General features: G+C 44.6%; 1 protein-coding gene across 1 annotated transcript in view; it reads left to right on the top strand.

Annotated features, from left to right (window-relative positions):
• Positions 1 to 876: 876 nt before the first annotated feature.
• Positions 877 to 12,253, top strand: part of cntn3a.2 (contactin 3a, tandem duplicate 2) — a gene marked incomplete at both ends in the record, with an annotated part of 29,504 nt that continues 18,127 nt past the window's right edge. Inside the window, 12 exons of the mRNA XM_084461756.1 lie at positions 877 to 931; positions 1,212 to 1,347; positions 4,120 to 4,295; positions 4,487 to 4,582; positions 4,802 to 5,005; positions 5,668 to 5,770; positions 6,141 to 6,325; positions 7,265 to 7,401; positions 7,952 to 8,081; positions 8,706 to 8,856; positions 9,765 to 9,892; positions 11,389 to 11,558. Of these exons, the coding sequence (XP_084317882.1) occupies positions 877 to 931; positions 1,212 to 1,347; positions 4,120 to 4,295; positions 4,487 to 4,582; positions 4,802 to 5,005; positions 5,668 to 5,770; positions 6,141 to 6,325; positions 7,265 to 7,401; positions 7,952 to 8,081; positions 8,706 to 8,856; positions 9,765 to 9,892; positions 11,389 to 11,558 (1,671 nt within the window). The remainder of the gene's footprint in view (positions 932 to 1,211; positions 1,348 to 4,119; positions 4,296 to 4,486; positions 4,583 to 4,801; positions 5,006 to 5,667; positions 5,771 to 6,140; positions 6,326 to 7,264; positions 7,402 to 7,951; positions 8,082 to 8,705; positions 8,857 to 9,764; positions 9,893 to 11,388; positions 11,559 to 12,253) is intronic.

Consider the following 12,253-nt stretch of genomic DNA (forward strand, 5'->3'; position numbering starts at 1 on the left):
GGGGGGGGTATGTATGTGTATGTGTGCAGCAGAGGTTGCTGATTGGTTTAGGTCCGATCCCCACCACACCCACCTGTTTGTACATCCTTGAATATATATTATATTAGTATGTGTTCTATTATCCTGTGTTGGTATTTCCTGCAGCGGTGTCATTACACAAAGTGTGTTGTGCACAAATCTGCAGTATTGCAGTGCATTCTAGGAACAGAGAGACACTTATTTGCCCTTGATTATGTACCTCTGTAGAATGGATTTCTCATCAGACTTCCTAGATTCACCCAGCCTGTGGAAAGACATGCTGGTGGGGGTGAAACTAATTGATTGGATGGCACCCAATTCCCATGTCCAGGCTCCTTGAGCTGAAACATGTTGAATCCATCTCACTGAAGGATGCAAACGGGTCAACAGTTGGTCCCCTAATAGATTGGCGTATGCCTCATCCCATATGTCACTAAAATCCTTTCTCATATTGTGTATCCCGGTACATGCTGGCTCCAGAATATGCTCAAAGGCAGGACAAGGACAGGTTTTCTAACATCTTTGCTCGATTCAAGCTGTAGAAACTGACATTCGGAAGCTAAATGTCAGCAGAACTAATGTTTTTTTGTATTGCTGATGCCAAAATCTCTCGATATCTATCACTTCTGCTTGTCTTAATGAATGGTTAGCATGGAATTGGAATTTAGTGGAACGTGTAGTGGAACATGTACAGTAGTAGCCTAGGTCTATTTAAAGATTGTCATGTGTCTCCATGTCTGCTGAGTTTGGTCTTTTCACCCATAATGGTTGTCTCCTGCAGGTCAAGCTCTCAGTTCCAGGGAATAGTGTTATTAGAGCTTATTGGATGAAAGTCTTATTTGCCCTTGGCTGCCAAAGATGACGTTACCATGGAAACAGCTTCTACTGTTGTCAATCATCGACTGTCTGGCAGGTAAAATGTCTTTTTTATATGTGCAATGATTCTTTTGTGTGTGGACATTTACGACCCAAGTATGATATCTGAGGTGCTGGAAATCATGTCACTGTCAGAACCGATGACAAGCTATGACTTTATCTAAAACCCCAGTTCACTCAATCTTGGTGAAGGCAGTTATTGCATCATTTAAATAACCCTGTGACAGTTATATCTGCTGAGATACCACTCTGTTTACAAAGATGCTGCATGTCAAAGTGCAAGCCTTGAGTTGAGATGGAGCTCTTGTCTCTTTCAGACTGTTTGGATAGTGGATCCTTCTATGGGCCAAGATGGAGGATGGAACCAGGTGACTTGTTCATCCCTGTTGATTCTATTGAGGAGGAGGCAACTTTGACGTGTGACGCAAAAGGAACCCCCCCTCCACAGTACAGGTACGATGACGATACGAACAGCTTTGATGGTTTGAGTGCCTGGTGGAAATTGCTGTTTATAACATGCCTGATATGCTGGGATACTATGCCCAATCAGGATATCATTACAGTTGCTTGCACACTCTGATAATCGTGAGCTTGCGTCAAAAAACGTTTGAAACACAGGCTGTGATAACGACCAGTTGTGGTATATTACCTCAGTTATGAAATGTACGTTATCTGGTGTAGACCTGTCCACATAATAAGTGGCTATTTAGCCCATCTACTGTAGATGAGGTGTTCGGATTGCCTTGCTAATCAAGAACTTTTATGGTAAAGTTTATGTTGTGTCAGTCTCCAGTGCAGGATTTTCACTATTATAGCCCATAACTCTGTAATAGCCCATTAGAAGTGTTTTGATTGTGGATACTCCATCCTACAGTTTGTGGACATGCTTGGTTGAGTCTCGTTTCACTCTGAATTGTAAAGTGCTGTAATTTCAAATGGGATATTTCGGTAGAGTGCAGGTGGGCATTATTTGCACTATCCAATTGTGAAGTTCAGCCAAGCTCGGTTATACACAGCTCAAGCATTTGAACGGCATTTAAAAACACATGAATCCAGGTCTGCACGTGTGTGGCTTGTCCAGCATGTAACCAACCAACCTATGCAGCCAGATAAATGCTCTAAAACCAGTCGCACACTCAGGCATTGATTATAAGTGTCTTTTTTTGGCATGGACAGATCTTCCACATCACAGTTAGTATTGATGAGAGAGACGGTAGCAGTTCTTGAGAGCATATTACTGCTCTTTTTGTATCCTATTCCCCCCACAGATAAGATGGGGTATTTCCGCGTGCTGATTAATGGCGAGGTGAGCATGTTTAGAGCAGCGTCTCTTCAGGAAAGCTCCTCCTCTCCTCTCCCGAAGTGTAAATATAGTCTGCGTGGCACATGGCTCTGTTCTCTCCTCGCACTCTCAGCCCTGTCACTCTCTGGAAATGGCATTCCAATATCTAGACCACACTACTCTTAAGAATTTGACGTGGAATGAAGTGGAACACATTGTACAGTTTCATTGGCATTATAATACTGTAGCCCATGAGTACCATAACGCATGAAAACATTTTGCTTGGAGGTTCTTTTGCAGAAGAGTTTGAAGGTTAATTCTGTGAGCCGGCTATACTGTATGTTCCTCTTGCACTGTTCACCAAAAATGAGAGCCTGAATGTCCGCCGGCTCTACCCTTGACCCCATCAATGCTCTACTTCTGAATAGCATCTACACAAAGAGCCTCACTTGGGAAAGAAGAAAAGAAGAGAGGCATGAAATTCTGAATGCAATTTGAAAAGGTTCTCTTGTCATGAAATTAGACAGTAGGTTGTAGGTGTAGCGAAGGACACGACCAGCGTTTGCTTGGTCTTTGTTGGTGATGGACCAGGAGAATGCCAATGAAAGGAGGAATGTGTGAAAGCATTCTTTTGTGGGCAGTGTACACTGTGCCACCTGCTCTGCCACCTGTCAATGTATTAGCATGTACGGAAAACAGGAATGTAGCATACTATCACAACATTATCACAACTAGAAATGGTGCTCCAAGAGCACAGACCTCCGCCCCTGATTGCATTCCATGGTTCTGTGCATGTCGGAGTTGAATGGGTTCTAAATTGGCACATGCTACACCCCTCCGCCGAGTTTCATGAAAAGCAGTCTGTTTTTTTGCGTAATCCTAGTCCAAAAAATGAATGGAGGTGAATGCAGTGCACTCCGTTCTCTCCCCAGTCCAAACCCCGTGTCTCTAGAGCCCCCACACAGGGAGCTGGCTTCGTTCTAAGTTTTGTTTTCATTTGTGGATCCAGCCCGTGATTCGGATCTGCTCCAAAATTAATTGGGTTCTAAGGTGGCTCATGATACACCCCGCCACCGAGTTTCATGAAAATCGATTTGGTAGTTTTTGCATAATCATAGTCCAAAAAATTAATGGAGGTGAATGGCCAGTCCGGCTGTGTTTGGGCGGCCCGTGGACCCGACCCGTGCTTTGGATCCGCTCCAAAATGTAAGGGCTTCTAAGTTCGACCATATGCTACACCCTTCCACCAAGTTTCGATAAAATCGGTCCTGTAGTATTTGTGTAATCCTGCTAACAAATGCACGCACACACGTACAACCATGCACAAACGCGCGTACGCCACCGAAAACATAAGCTTGGGCCCTGCGCTGTCGCTGGGGCGGAGGCAATAAACCAAGTGTTATGAAGAGGAGAGTGATGTTTGAGAGAGATTTCTGTGAAGTGGCTATCGGTAGGACTGTATTTATCTAATTTTGTTTCACCTGAATGTTTGTAACATTTATCAGTTTCAGTTGCTTCCTTTATTCTCTTTGTTCCGTGAGGAACATAAGGCTGTCAGTTCCTGTTAGTACTGTCATTTTCAGTATATTATTGCTGCACTTACCTTCCATCACATTATAAACCAATAATATTTTCCTGCCTATTTAAATTTTTTTTTTTTTACGACTACATTCACTGGCTTGCACTTAACGTCCTGACGTAGTAGAGGTTTATGTGCATGGGTCATCATTTGAAAGTACTGCTGGTAAAAAAATATATAACAAAAATGAAACCTCACCTGATTGTAAACCTCACCTAGCTCCTCTCTACTCTATCCATGAACTTACACCAAGTACACCACAAATATCTGTTTGAGTGTACCCCCATCAGACTGAAGGCCTGCGGACAGGAGGGAGATGTCCCGCCCGTACTGCCAGGAGCTGATGCTGTCTTTGGCCTCACAGATGGTCGTTGAATGGGACACTCATAAATCTGGGTCTGGATGGCCGGCGGCGTCTGTCTGGGGGCAACCTCATTATCCAGAGCCTGGATCGGTACCAGGATGTAGGGATGTACCAGTGTACAGCCTATAACACAGTAGGAGCCATCCACAGCAGAAGAGCAAGTCTACAGTTTGCCTGTAAGTCATGACAATGCTCTCGGTGAAATGCATGACAGTACTGTCTGTGAGATGCATTTAAGTGTACCTAAAGGGTCTTCTGTCTTTCCTAATGCATTATTCAGTTTGGGTACAGTTCTATGGACAGGAGTTCTAACTCTCCATCATAAACTTTCAGCAGCATCTCTTTGATTTTGACGTTTGCCTCCTAGACTTGGATCATTTCAAACCCCACACGAGAAGTGCCGTGTCCGTACGAGAGGGACAAGGAGTGGTGCTGCTGTGTGGGACGCCCACGTCCTCGGGAGGTGAGAGGACATTTTATCGCCATTCACACGCTGTGCCTAGCAACAACGATTCACACACATTCGCAGACTTCTTGAACTCTATTTACGCAGGAGTTCTCAAGGAATATGAAAATTGCAGCTGATGCGGTCTTTGATTAACTGAGAACAAAAGAAATGCCCTTGAATAACGGTGCCGTTTGAGTGATACCGTTTCAAAGCGTCCCCTCTTTCCTGTTCTAGACCTTACTTACGCCTGGGTCTTCAATGAGTACCCGTACTTCGTCCAGCAAGACAACCGGCGCTTTGTGTCCCAGCAGACGGGGAACCTGTACGTCGCTAAGGTGGAACCCTCCGATGTGGGCAACTACACGTGCGTGGTGATGAACAGCATCACCAAGGGCAAGGTTCACAGCTCGCCCACCTCTCTGATCCTCAGGACCGACGGTAGGCTCCTCCGAAGGTCCCATTTCAGTCGGCCAAATATGCTCCCCTCTCCGTTCCATGGGAAAATCACTGATCTAATACAGTATGACAGGATTGTGTATCAGCTGTGTAGAGGAGAAGATAATATGCTTTTTCACTTATCCAAGCGTGTGAGATCAGAAATGATCTCGAGGAAGGAAGAAGGATGTGTTTTAGTCGTTCTAAGCAGAGCCCTGCTACTCAGAAGAATTGATTTCCCTTTTTAAGAACCATTTTCTCCGGGGTTCTACTGGAATTATTTTCACCAGTCCTCTGTAGACTATATTCTGGTTGCTGTTTAACTGCAGTTCTTCATGCTTTCGCAGAAAATAAACATTGTCTATGGAATGAATTAAACATTTTTTTGTTTGCTATATAGTATGCTTAAAAAACAGCCAGACCCTACAAAAGAGAGCCCCACCATAAGATTATCCACTCAAAAGAGTTGTAAATTATTTGTTGCTGCTATTTCACTGCGCTCCTGTTAAGTGGTGTAGTGATTCCAGATTACCCTGGAGAGAATGTTTATGCATATGATTTTTTTGTTTGTTTTACTATGCTATTGCCTGTCCCATAAAGCAAAGACATAACTTGTAAGTCATGAATAATAAAAGTGTGTATTTACTTGTGCTTGCACTCCATAGGAGTGATGGGGGAATATGAGCCGAAAATAGAAGTTCATTTCCCTGACAATGTACCAGCAGCGAAGGGATCGGTGGTTACATTGGAGTGTTTTGCTCTGGGGAAGTAAGCTGGATTTCTTGGAGTGTGCTGTCAATCTTTTTTTCTTTTGCTCAGTCAAATTATAGGGCTTTAATAGAGCGCCATCAGAGGAGCAATTATGTTTGTTAGACTGTGGCATATCAGCGCTATCTGAACAGCTTCTCAGGGTTTGTTGAGAAAAATTAGTTTGTGGAGCTTTATAAAGGGCTCTATATAGCTCCCTGATTTTATTTTAAGTTGCACAAAGCTGCCTTACAATGGCCTTCATCACACATTGTATTTATGGTCTACAAAGATGGGCCAACAATTTCAGTTCGGCTTTTACAACAGCTCTTAAATCAAGCAGCAGCAGTTTCCCAATATCCACCCCGGTTCTGCTGTCTCTATCCGACAGTCCGGTCCCGGAGATAACCTGGAAGAGAGCCAACAGTATTCCCTTCCCCAGCAAAGTGAAGATGAAGTACTCCAACGCCATCCTGGAGATCCCCAGCTTCCAGCTGGACGACACGGGGGGCTACGAGTGTGTGGCCGAGAACAAGATGGGGAGGAACATCGCAGCGGGGCGACTGGTCTTCCACGGTACCGCTCCCAACAAATACCACGCGCACGTCACAGAGACTGTTAATCCTTGCCAGAGATGGATTTCTGTTTTTTTTGTGTAAATAAATGTATGGCAAAGTTGACAATGAATATTGGTAACGCTATTACATAGCCACTAATACTACTATTTTGAAACTAGTAATGGCCCACGTGCTTGAAAGAATGGAACACTTTAATTACAGGTGTTCATTCACAAGGTGCACTGTTGTATTATTGTATGCATGGCAGGTACTCAAGAAGTTGATTTCTTAAGTTTTATTCTGGTGGCAAACAGCCCCTCACTGGTAGTAGTTTTCACAAACCACCTCCAGCTGTCAAACTGTAATTATAAAGAAGTTGCTTAGAGCATAATTTAACCGCAATTATTGCACCCTGTGTTGGATGCCTGGCTCAGCACTGGGGCCACTTCGTTGCTGTTCCACGGTCTCTGGTTGAAAAGAAACAACACCACTATAATTGGAACTGACAGCATGGTGCTGCAAAGTGCTTTGTGCATGTTCACAATTGTTAAATGACTTACAGAGGAGAGCTCCTGGAGGCCCAGTTTGGTGCTGGGAGTATGTGAGAGTGGAAAACTGTGAGTTCTTGGGCGATGAGGATAATTTGCTGCAGCTACTGTACATTTTGCTACAATTATGTACCTCAGGAAACAGACATAACGTTTGAAAAGATAACAGCAGAAAACATTTTGATATCCCACTAAGAACACACTTTATGATGATGACTTTCCATAAAATAACCTCCCCAGACACCATCTGCTGTCACTGAATCTGTGGCCTGGTCTGAGTACCTTCACAATTCCTCCACTGTTCCAAGACATTGTGTACATGAAAGATGACCTCCCTTTTCAAACCTTCCATAGTCCACACTCTCTCCTCCTATCTGTCCTTTATAAAGGAATCTTGCTCTTTTTTTCAGCCAAGCCCCAGTGGATCCAGACCATGAAAGACACGGCCATGGCCATTGAGGAGAGGCTATACTGGGAGTGCAGGGCCAATGGGAAACCCAAACCTTCCTACACCTGGTTGAAAAACGGCCAGGCACTGCTCTCAGAGGTACACCCCTGCCTTTCATGCATCTCTAGAGGCAGAGTGCTTTATTCCTTTCATAAGAAGGAAAGTTCTGGCATACCTCCATAAAGGATAGTTATGAGCAAGACACGAAATGTTTCACCTTTGGGAGCATATTAACCTTCTATACAGTATGTGGAAGCACCTTTGTCACGAAAGCCAATAGATGTGCCAGTAGATTTGTGAGTACGTTGTCTCTTGGGCAGAGTATCTTCTCAGAGAGAGTGTATCGGTGTATTCCCTAGCCTAGGAGATTGCTCTATTTCATCCAAAACAGTCAGTGACTGTTTTCATTATTCATGCCTCATGCTGAATCATCTCTGGATTGAGGGCAATCTACTGTGAAAAATACATGATGGTCTGTTAAACAACGGCACACCAGTTGAGCTGTTCCCCCAGTGCACGGGGTTTTTTTGCTCACCCATTTCTCACCTCAGATTATGATTGTTGCAATTTTTCTACCTTGTGTTTCTACCATTATGATTGTTGCTATCTTTCTCACCCAATGACACGTTGCGTACCTTTGTCTTATCAGGACAGGATCCATGTTGACGACGGCTTTCTGACAGTTCCTGTCCTGACCCTGTCTGACACCGGGATGTACCAGTGTGTGTCTGAGAATAAATATGGTGTCATCTATTTCAGTGCCGAGCTCATGGTGCTAGGTGAGATATCTTTCATCTATTCCTTAAATCCTTTTGTGGTCGGTTACAAAGAGTCTTAAAGGTCACATCACAGCCATTTTAAAGGTTAGAGGGATTAGTGAATAATAGGTCAGTACGAATGGTCCGGTGGGGTGCAGACACATTCCATTAACCCTACACTTGTACACTTTGTCCTGAAATATGTGGTAGATTAAAATAAAATAAAAAGTATCATTTTATTTGAACGGGATAGTCCTGGAAATCTCTTTAAGCCAAATGCAAACTTCTTAATATTCTTAATCTTAACAGTATTTGCAAATGTTCACATTTTTGTACTTCATGTCCATGCAGTGGCCTATATGCATTTTCCCCTTTTCAAGTAATGGCTTTGCATCCCTGACAATGACCAAATGGAAATAAATAGTTGATTCATTCACAGTGTTTCACCAGCTAATCATGGAGTCCTCCTTATCTGGTTTCAAAACATATCCTGTCATTGTCTGGGATTCAGATGTCTCAGGGGATACCAGTAACCAAATGAGACCCATTTCGGATGTCTGTGCAGCGTATGCTAATAGCGAGCCAGTCTCTACGGTATGTACATGCCAGTCCCTGGTGGGCATGACCTGTCCTGTTTCTCACCAGCCTCTCCTCCAGACTTCAGCGGGGACCTCCTCCGAGCCCTGCTCAAAGCCAGGGCTGGCAGCGTGGTGACGTTGGAGTGCCGGCCCCAGGCCTATCCGACAGCCAGCATCCTGTGGAAGAAAGGCAACCACCCTATCCACACCAATGACAGGTAACCGGCCGGGTCCGGCTTTCTTTCCTTCATGCCGTCTATACTGGTTCTAAAAAAGGCAGGGCCTATCAATCACATTGAGCCCCTACTCACTTTTTAAAGAATGAATTCATGTCTATTTCGGTCTACTAATGTCTATCTCTATTGCACCGTGTCCCATCACACAGTCCTTTGAGACGGATGGATGGATGGATGGATGGATGGATGGATAGATGGATGGATGGATGGATGATGGATGGATGGATGGATGGATGGATGGATGGATGGATGGATGGATGGTGGATGGAGGGAGGGAGGGAGGGAGGGAGGGAGGGAGGGAGGGAGGGAGGGAGGGAGGGAGGGAGGGAGGGATGGATGGATGGATGGATGGATGGATGGATGGATGATGAATGGATGGATGGATGGATGGATACTTTAATAATTCCTGTGGGGAGAAATTAGGTGTTTCAGCAGTGGAAAAGTACAGCAGCAGTGGGAAAAAAGTAGAAAGAATATATATAGATTATATACGGTACATAATAGATTTAATTAAATATATAGAATAAATCATAGAATACTGTACATACATAATACTCAAATATACATACATGCACACATCCACAACACGCAGGAGCGCTCAGGCACAGTTATACAGTCTGATGGCCGCTGGCACAAAGGAACACCTGAACCGCTCTGTCTTGCACTTGGGTGGGATGAGCCTGTGGCTGAAGGTGCTCCCCATCTGCCACAGCTTACCATAGCGGGGTTGGGAGGGGTCATCCAGAATAGACTTCAGATTGTCCCTCATCTTCCTCTCCACCACGGTCTCCAGGCCGTCCAGTCCAAACAGAGCCCAGCTCAGCTTTGGAGAACGTTGTGTCGTTTCCAGGGTGGAGTCCAGCCTGACTCTTCCGTCCACTCGTCTACAGGGTCACTCTCTCTCCGGACGGAACTCTGAGACTCGCTAACATAACCAAGTCAGATGCAGGCAGCTACACATGCTTCGCTAGGAACCGCTTCGGAACCGCTAGTACCACGGGAAGACTCCTCGTCACAGGTATGTGGTTGAATTAAACTGTCGTTTTTTGTGCTACATCATTGTCTTCGTCTGTACTACGTCTGTTTACTATCCACGAATTACCAAAGGTATGAGGTTGCTCCTCTTGGAGAATGAGTCAATGACTCAAGAATAGCACACAAAACCTGACTTGGGTGATTTTCTGTTGTGAGGAAATTAAATTTGATCGAGCTGTTTACTTCTGTTGCATTTTGCAGTAAGTATAATAAGGCATTCAGTGGGTGTTGCTGTTTTCTTGGAGGCCTGTGAAACAAACAATTTGCTCTGACATATGAAAAGCCCCTTACTTTAAATAACAAAGATGCTCTTGAAACGGTGTTGGGGTTGTTATTGCAGGCTCTATGTGTATTTAATGAAGAAGGAAGCTTGGGTGTTTTCCAGGTTGCTTATTCAGCTAATAATCAACTGGATGTTGCTGTTCAGAGCTGTGACGGCCAAACTCTGTTTTTTAATCGGTTGGAGTGTTTTTAAAGGATTTAGGCTAAACCAGCCAGTACCCATGCTAGCTTGATCCTGAGCATCGATTAATACTGGCTTAACGGCTCAAGGGACATCTTTTACTTTTCACTTTTCTCCAACCTTCATGCCTATTTGAGGTGAACGCAGAGCGGCTCCTGCAAATATTCCACCCCCACTCCCTCCTTCCCATCGTGACCTATTCGCTTTATTTGATAAGATTAATTGTCTTGACTTTTGAAGCGCAGCAGGCTCAGCCAAACAATGGCTGCAGCAGTTACAACTGAGTGCCCCTCATTTACGCTCAGCATGTAAAGTTGTGACCCATCCTAGTGAATAACAGTCTGACCACCTCTTCAGAATCAATCACCTCCTTGCTTTTTCAGATGATTGTCCGCGTGTTGCCATTGGCCTCAGGATTAGAGAAGATTAAACTACTCATGTTAGCTGTGAGATTCAGCACTTCCGGGGACGTATTCTGTCCCTCCATTAATCTGGCGTGCAACCTTCGCATAACCCTGCCCTGAGCATGCGTCACTGATTCATAGAAATAATCATGTAACAACATTTGTAAATTGTCTAGGCAGATACTGATACTGTATCATAAGTAAAAGATGAAGAAAATATAATAAATGAAATGATGTACATCATTTCTAAAGCAATTATAGGGTTACTAATGTATTAAACATCGACTGTATGCAGGGCCCATAATCTTAATGAAGGCATCTCTAAAATGCTGTCATGAGGTGTTATGATGTTTATCTCCACATTTTGGTGTCCATGATTACCTTGGTATCGAATTCAACTGCTACAAAAAGTGATATATAGCACAGTTTAAGGTGTGATTTCATGCAATTCACAGGAATTATATGTGCCATATCAAAATGTCTCACCATGTGCCTTTTGCTGGCACTATTCAGGCTGTCATTTGGAACGCGAGCGTAAACCAGTAGAGATAGAAAGCAGAGACCATAGGCGTGTTATATTACATAATGTTACAAGCGGCCCGTTCTGCACAGACCCAACCAGAATCATCCAGGGCCCTGTGGACACGGAGATCCTCGTGGGTGAGAGCATCGTGCTGCCGTGTCAGGTCACCAGCGACCCGGTCCTTGACGTCTCCTTCTCCTGGGCCTTCAACGGACAGCTCATCGCCAAGGGAGACAGACACTTTGAGCTAGTGGGAGGGGTGAGTGACCCGCAGGCTGCTCGCTCTGAATGTGCAAATGGACGCTTGGCACCTCATTCCATCCAACTCTATTTTTTTGTTCCTGTCCTTTGGCTAGAAAGGATGGCTTTGCTTCCTTTATGCTACTATATTTGTTGGAGAGGCAGTCTAGTTGGTTAGTTACATTTTCATTTTTTAACTAGACACGGTCTGTGTTGCTCATTTATTTTACATGGCAAGGTGATCATCGTAAATCATAACTATGCCATGTAAGGTCTGCCCCAGGGCGTGAGAGTCTACAAGCCTTCAAAACAACCCCAAAACATACATAATTATCGGCTTGCTTTGAATACAGAAACTGATAATTAACTGATAATTAACCGATAATCAATTAACTGATAATCAAGGGGGACTTCCCTCCCCGCGGTCTCAGGCCCACAGCCAGCCCCAGCGTGCTCCTCAGCTCTGCTCGTTCAGTTTGGTCGGTTCTCTCTCAAAGGATCAGGAATCGCCGGCCAAGTGTCCATTTGCTGTCTAACGGTCACTAGTGCAGGTCTCAGAGTCCTCGGTTCACGCACGGCGCCTGGCTTTTGTGGCTTCTCGCCCACTCGCCAGCGTGTGCCCAAAACCAAACCCCTTCTCCCAAAACCAAACCCCTTCTCCCAAACCAAACCCCTTCTCTCAAACCAAACCCCTTCTCCCGAGGACTTCCCCGT

Source organism: Borostomias antarcticus (genome assembly GCF_949987555.1).
Source record: "Borostomias antarcticus genome assembly, chromosome: 3".
Lineage (NCBI taxonomy): Eukaryota > Metazoa > Chordata > Actinopteri > Stomiiformes > Stomiidae > Borostomias > Borostomias antarcticus.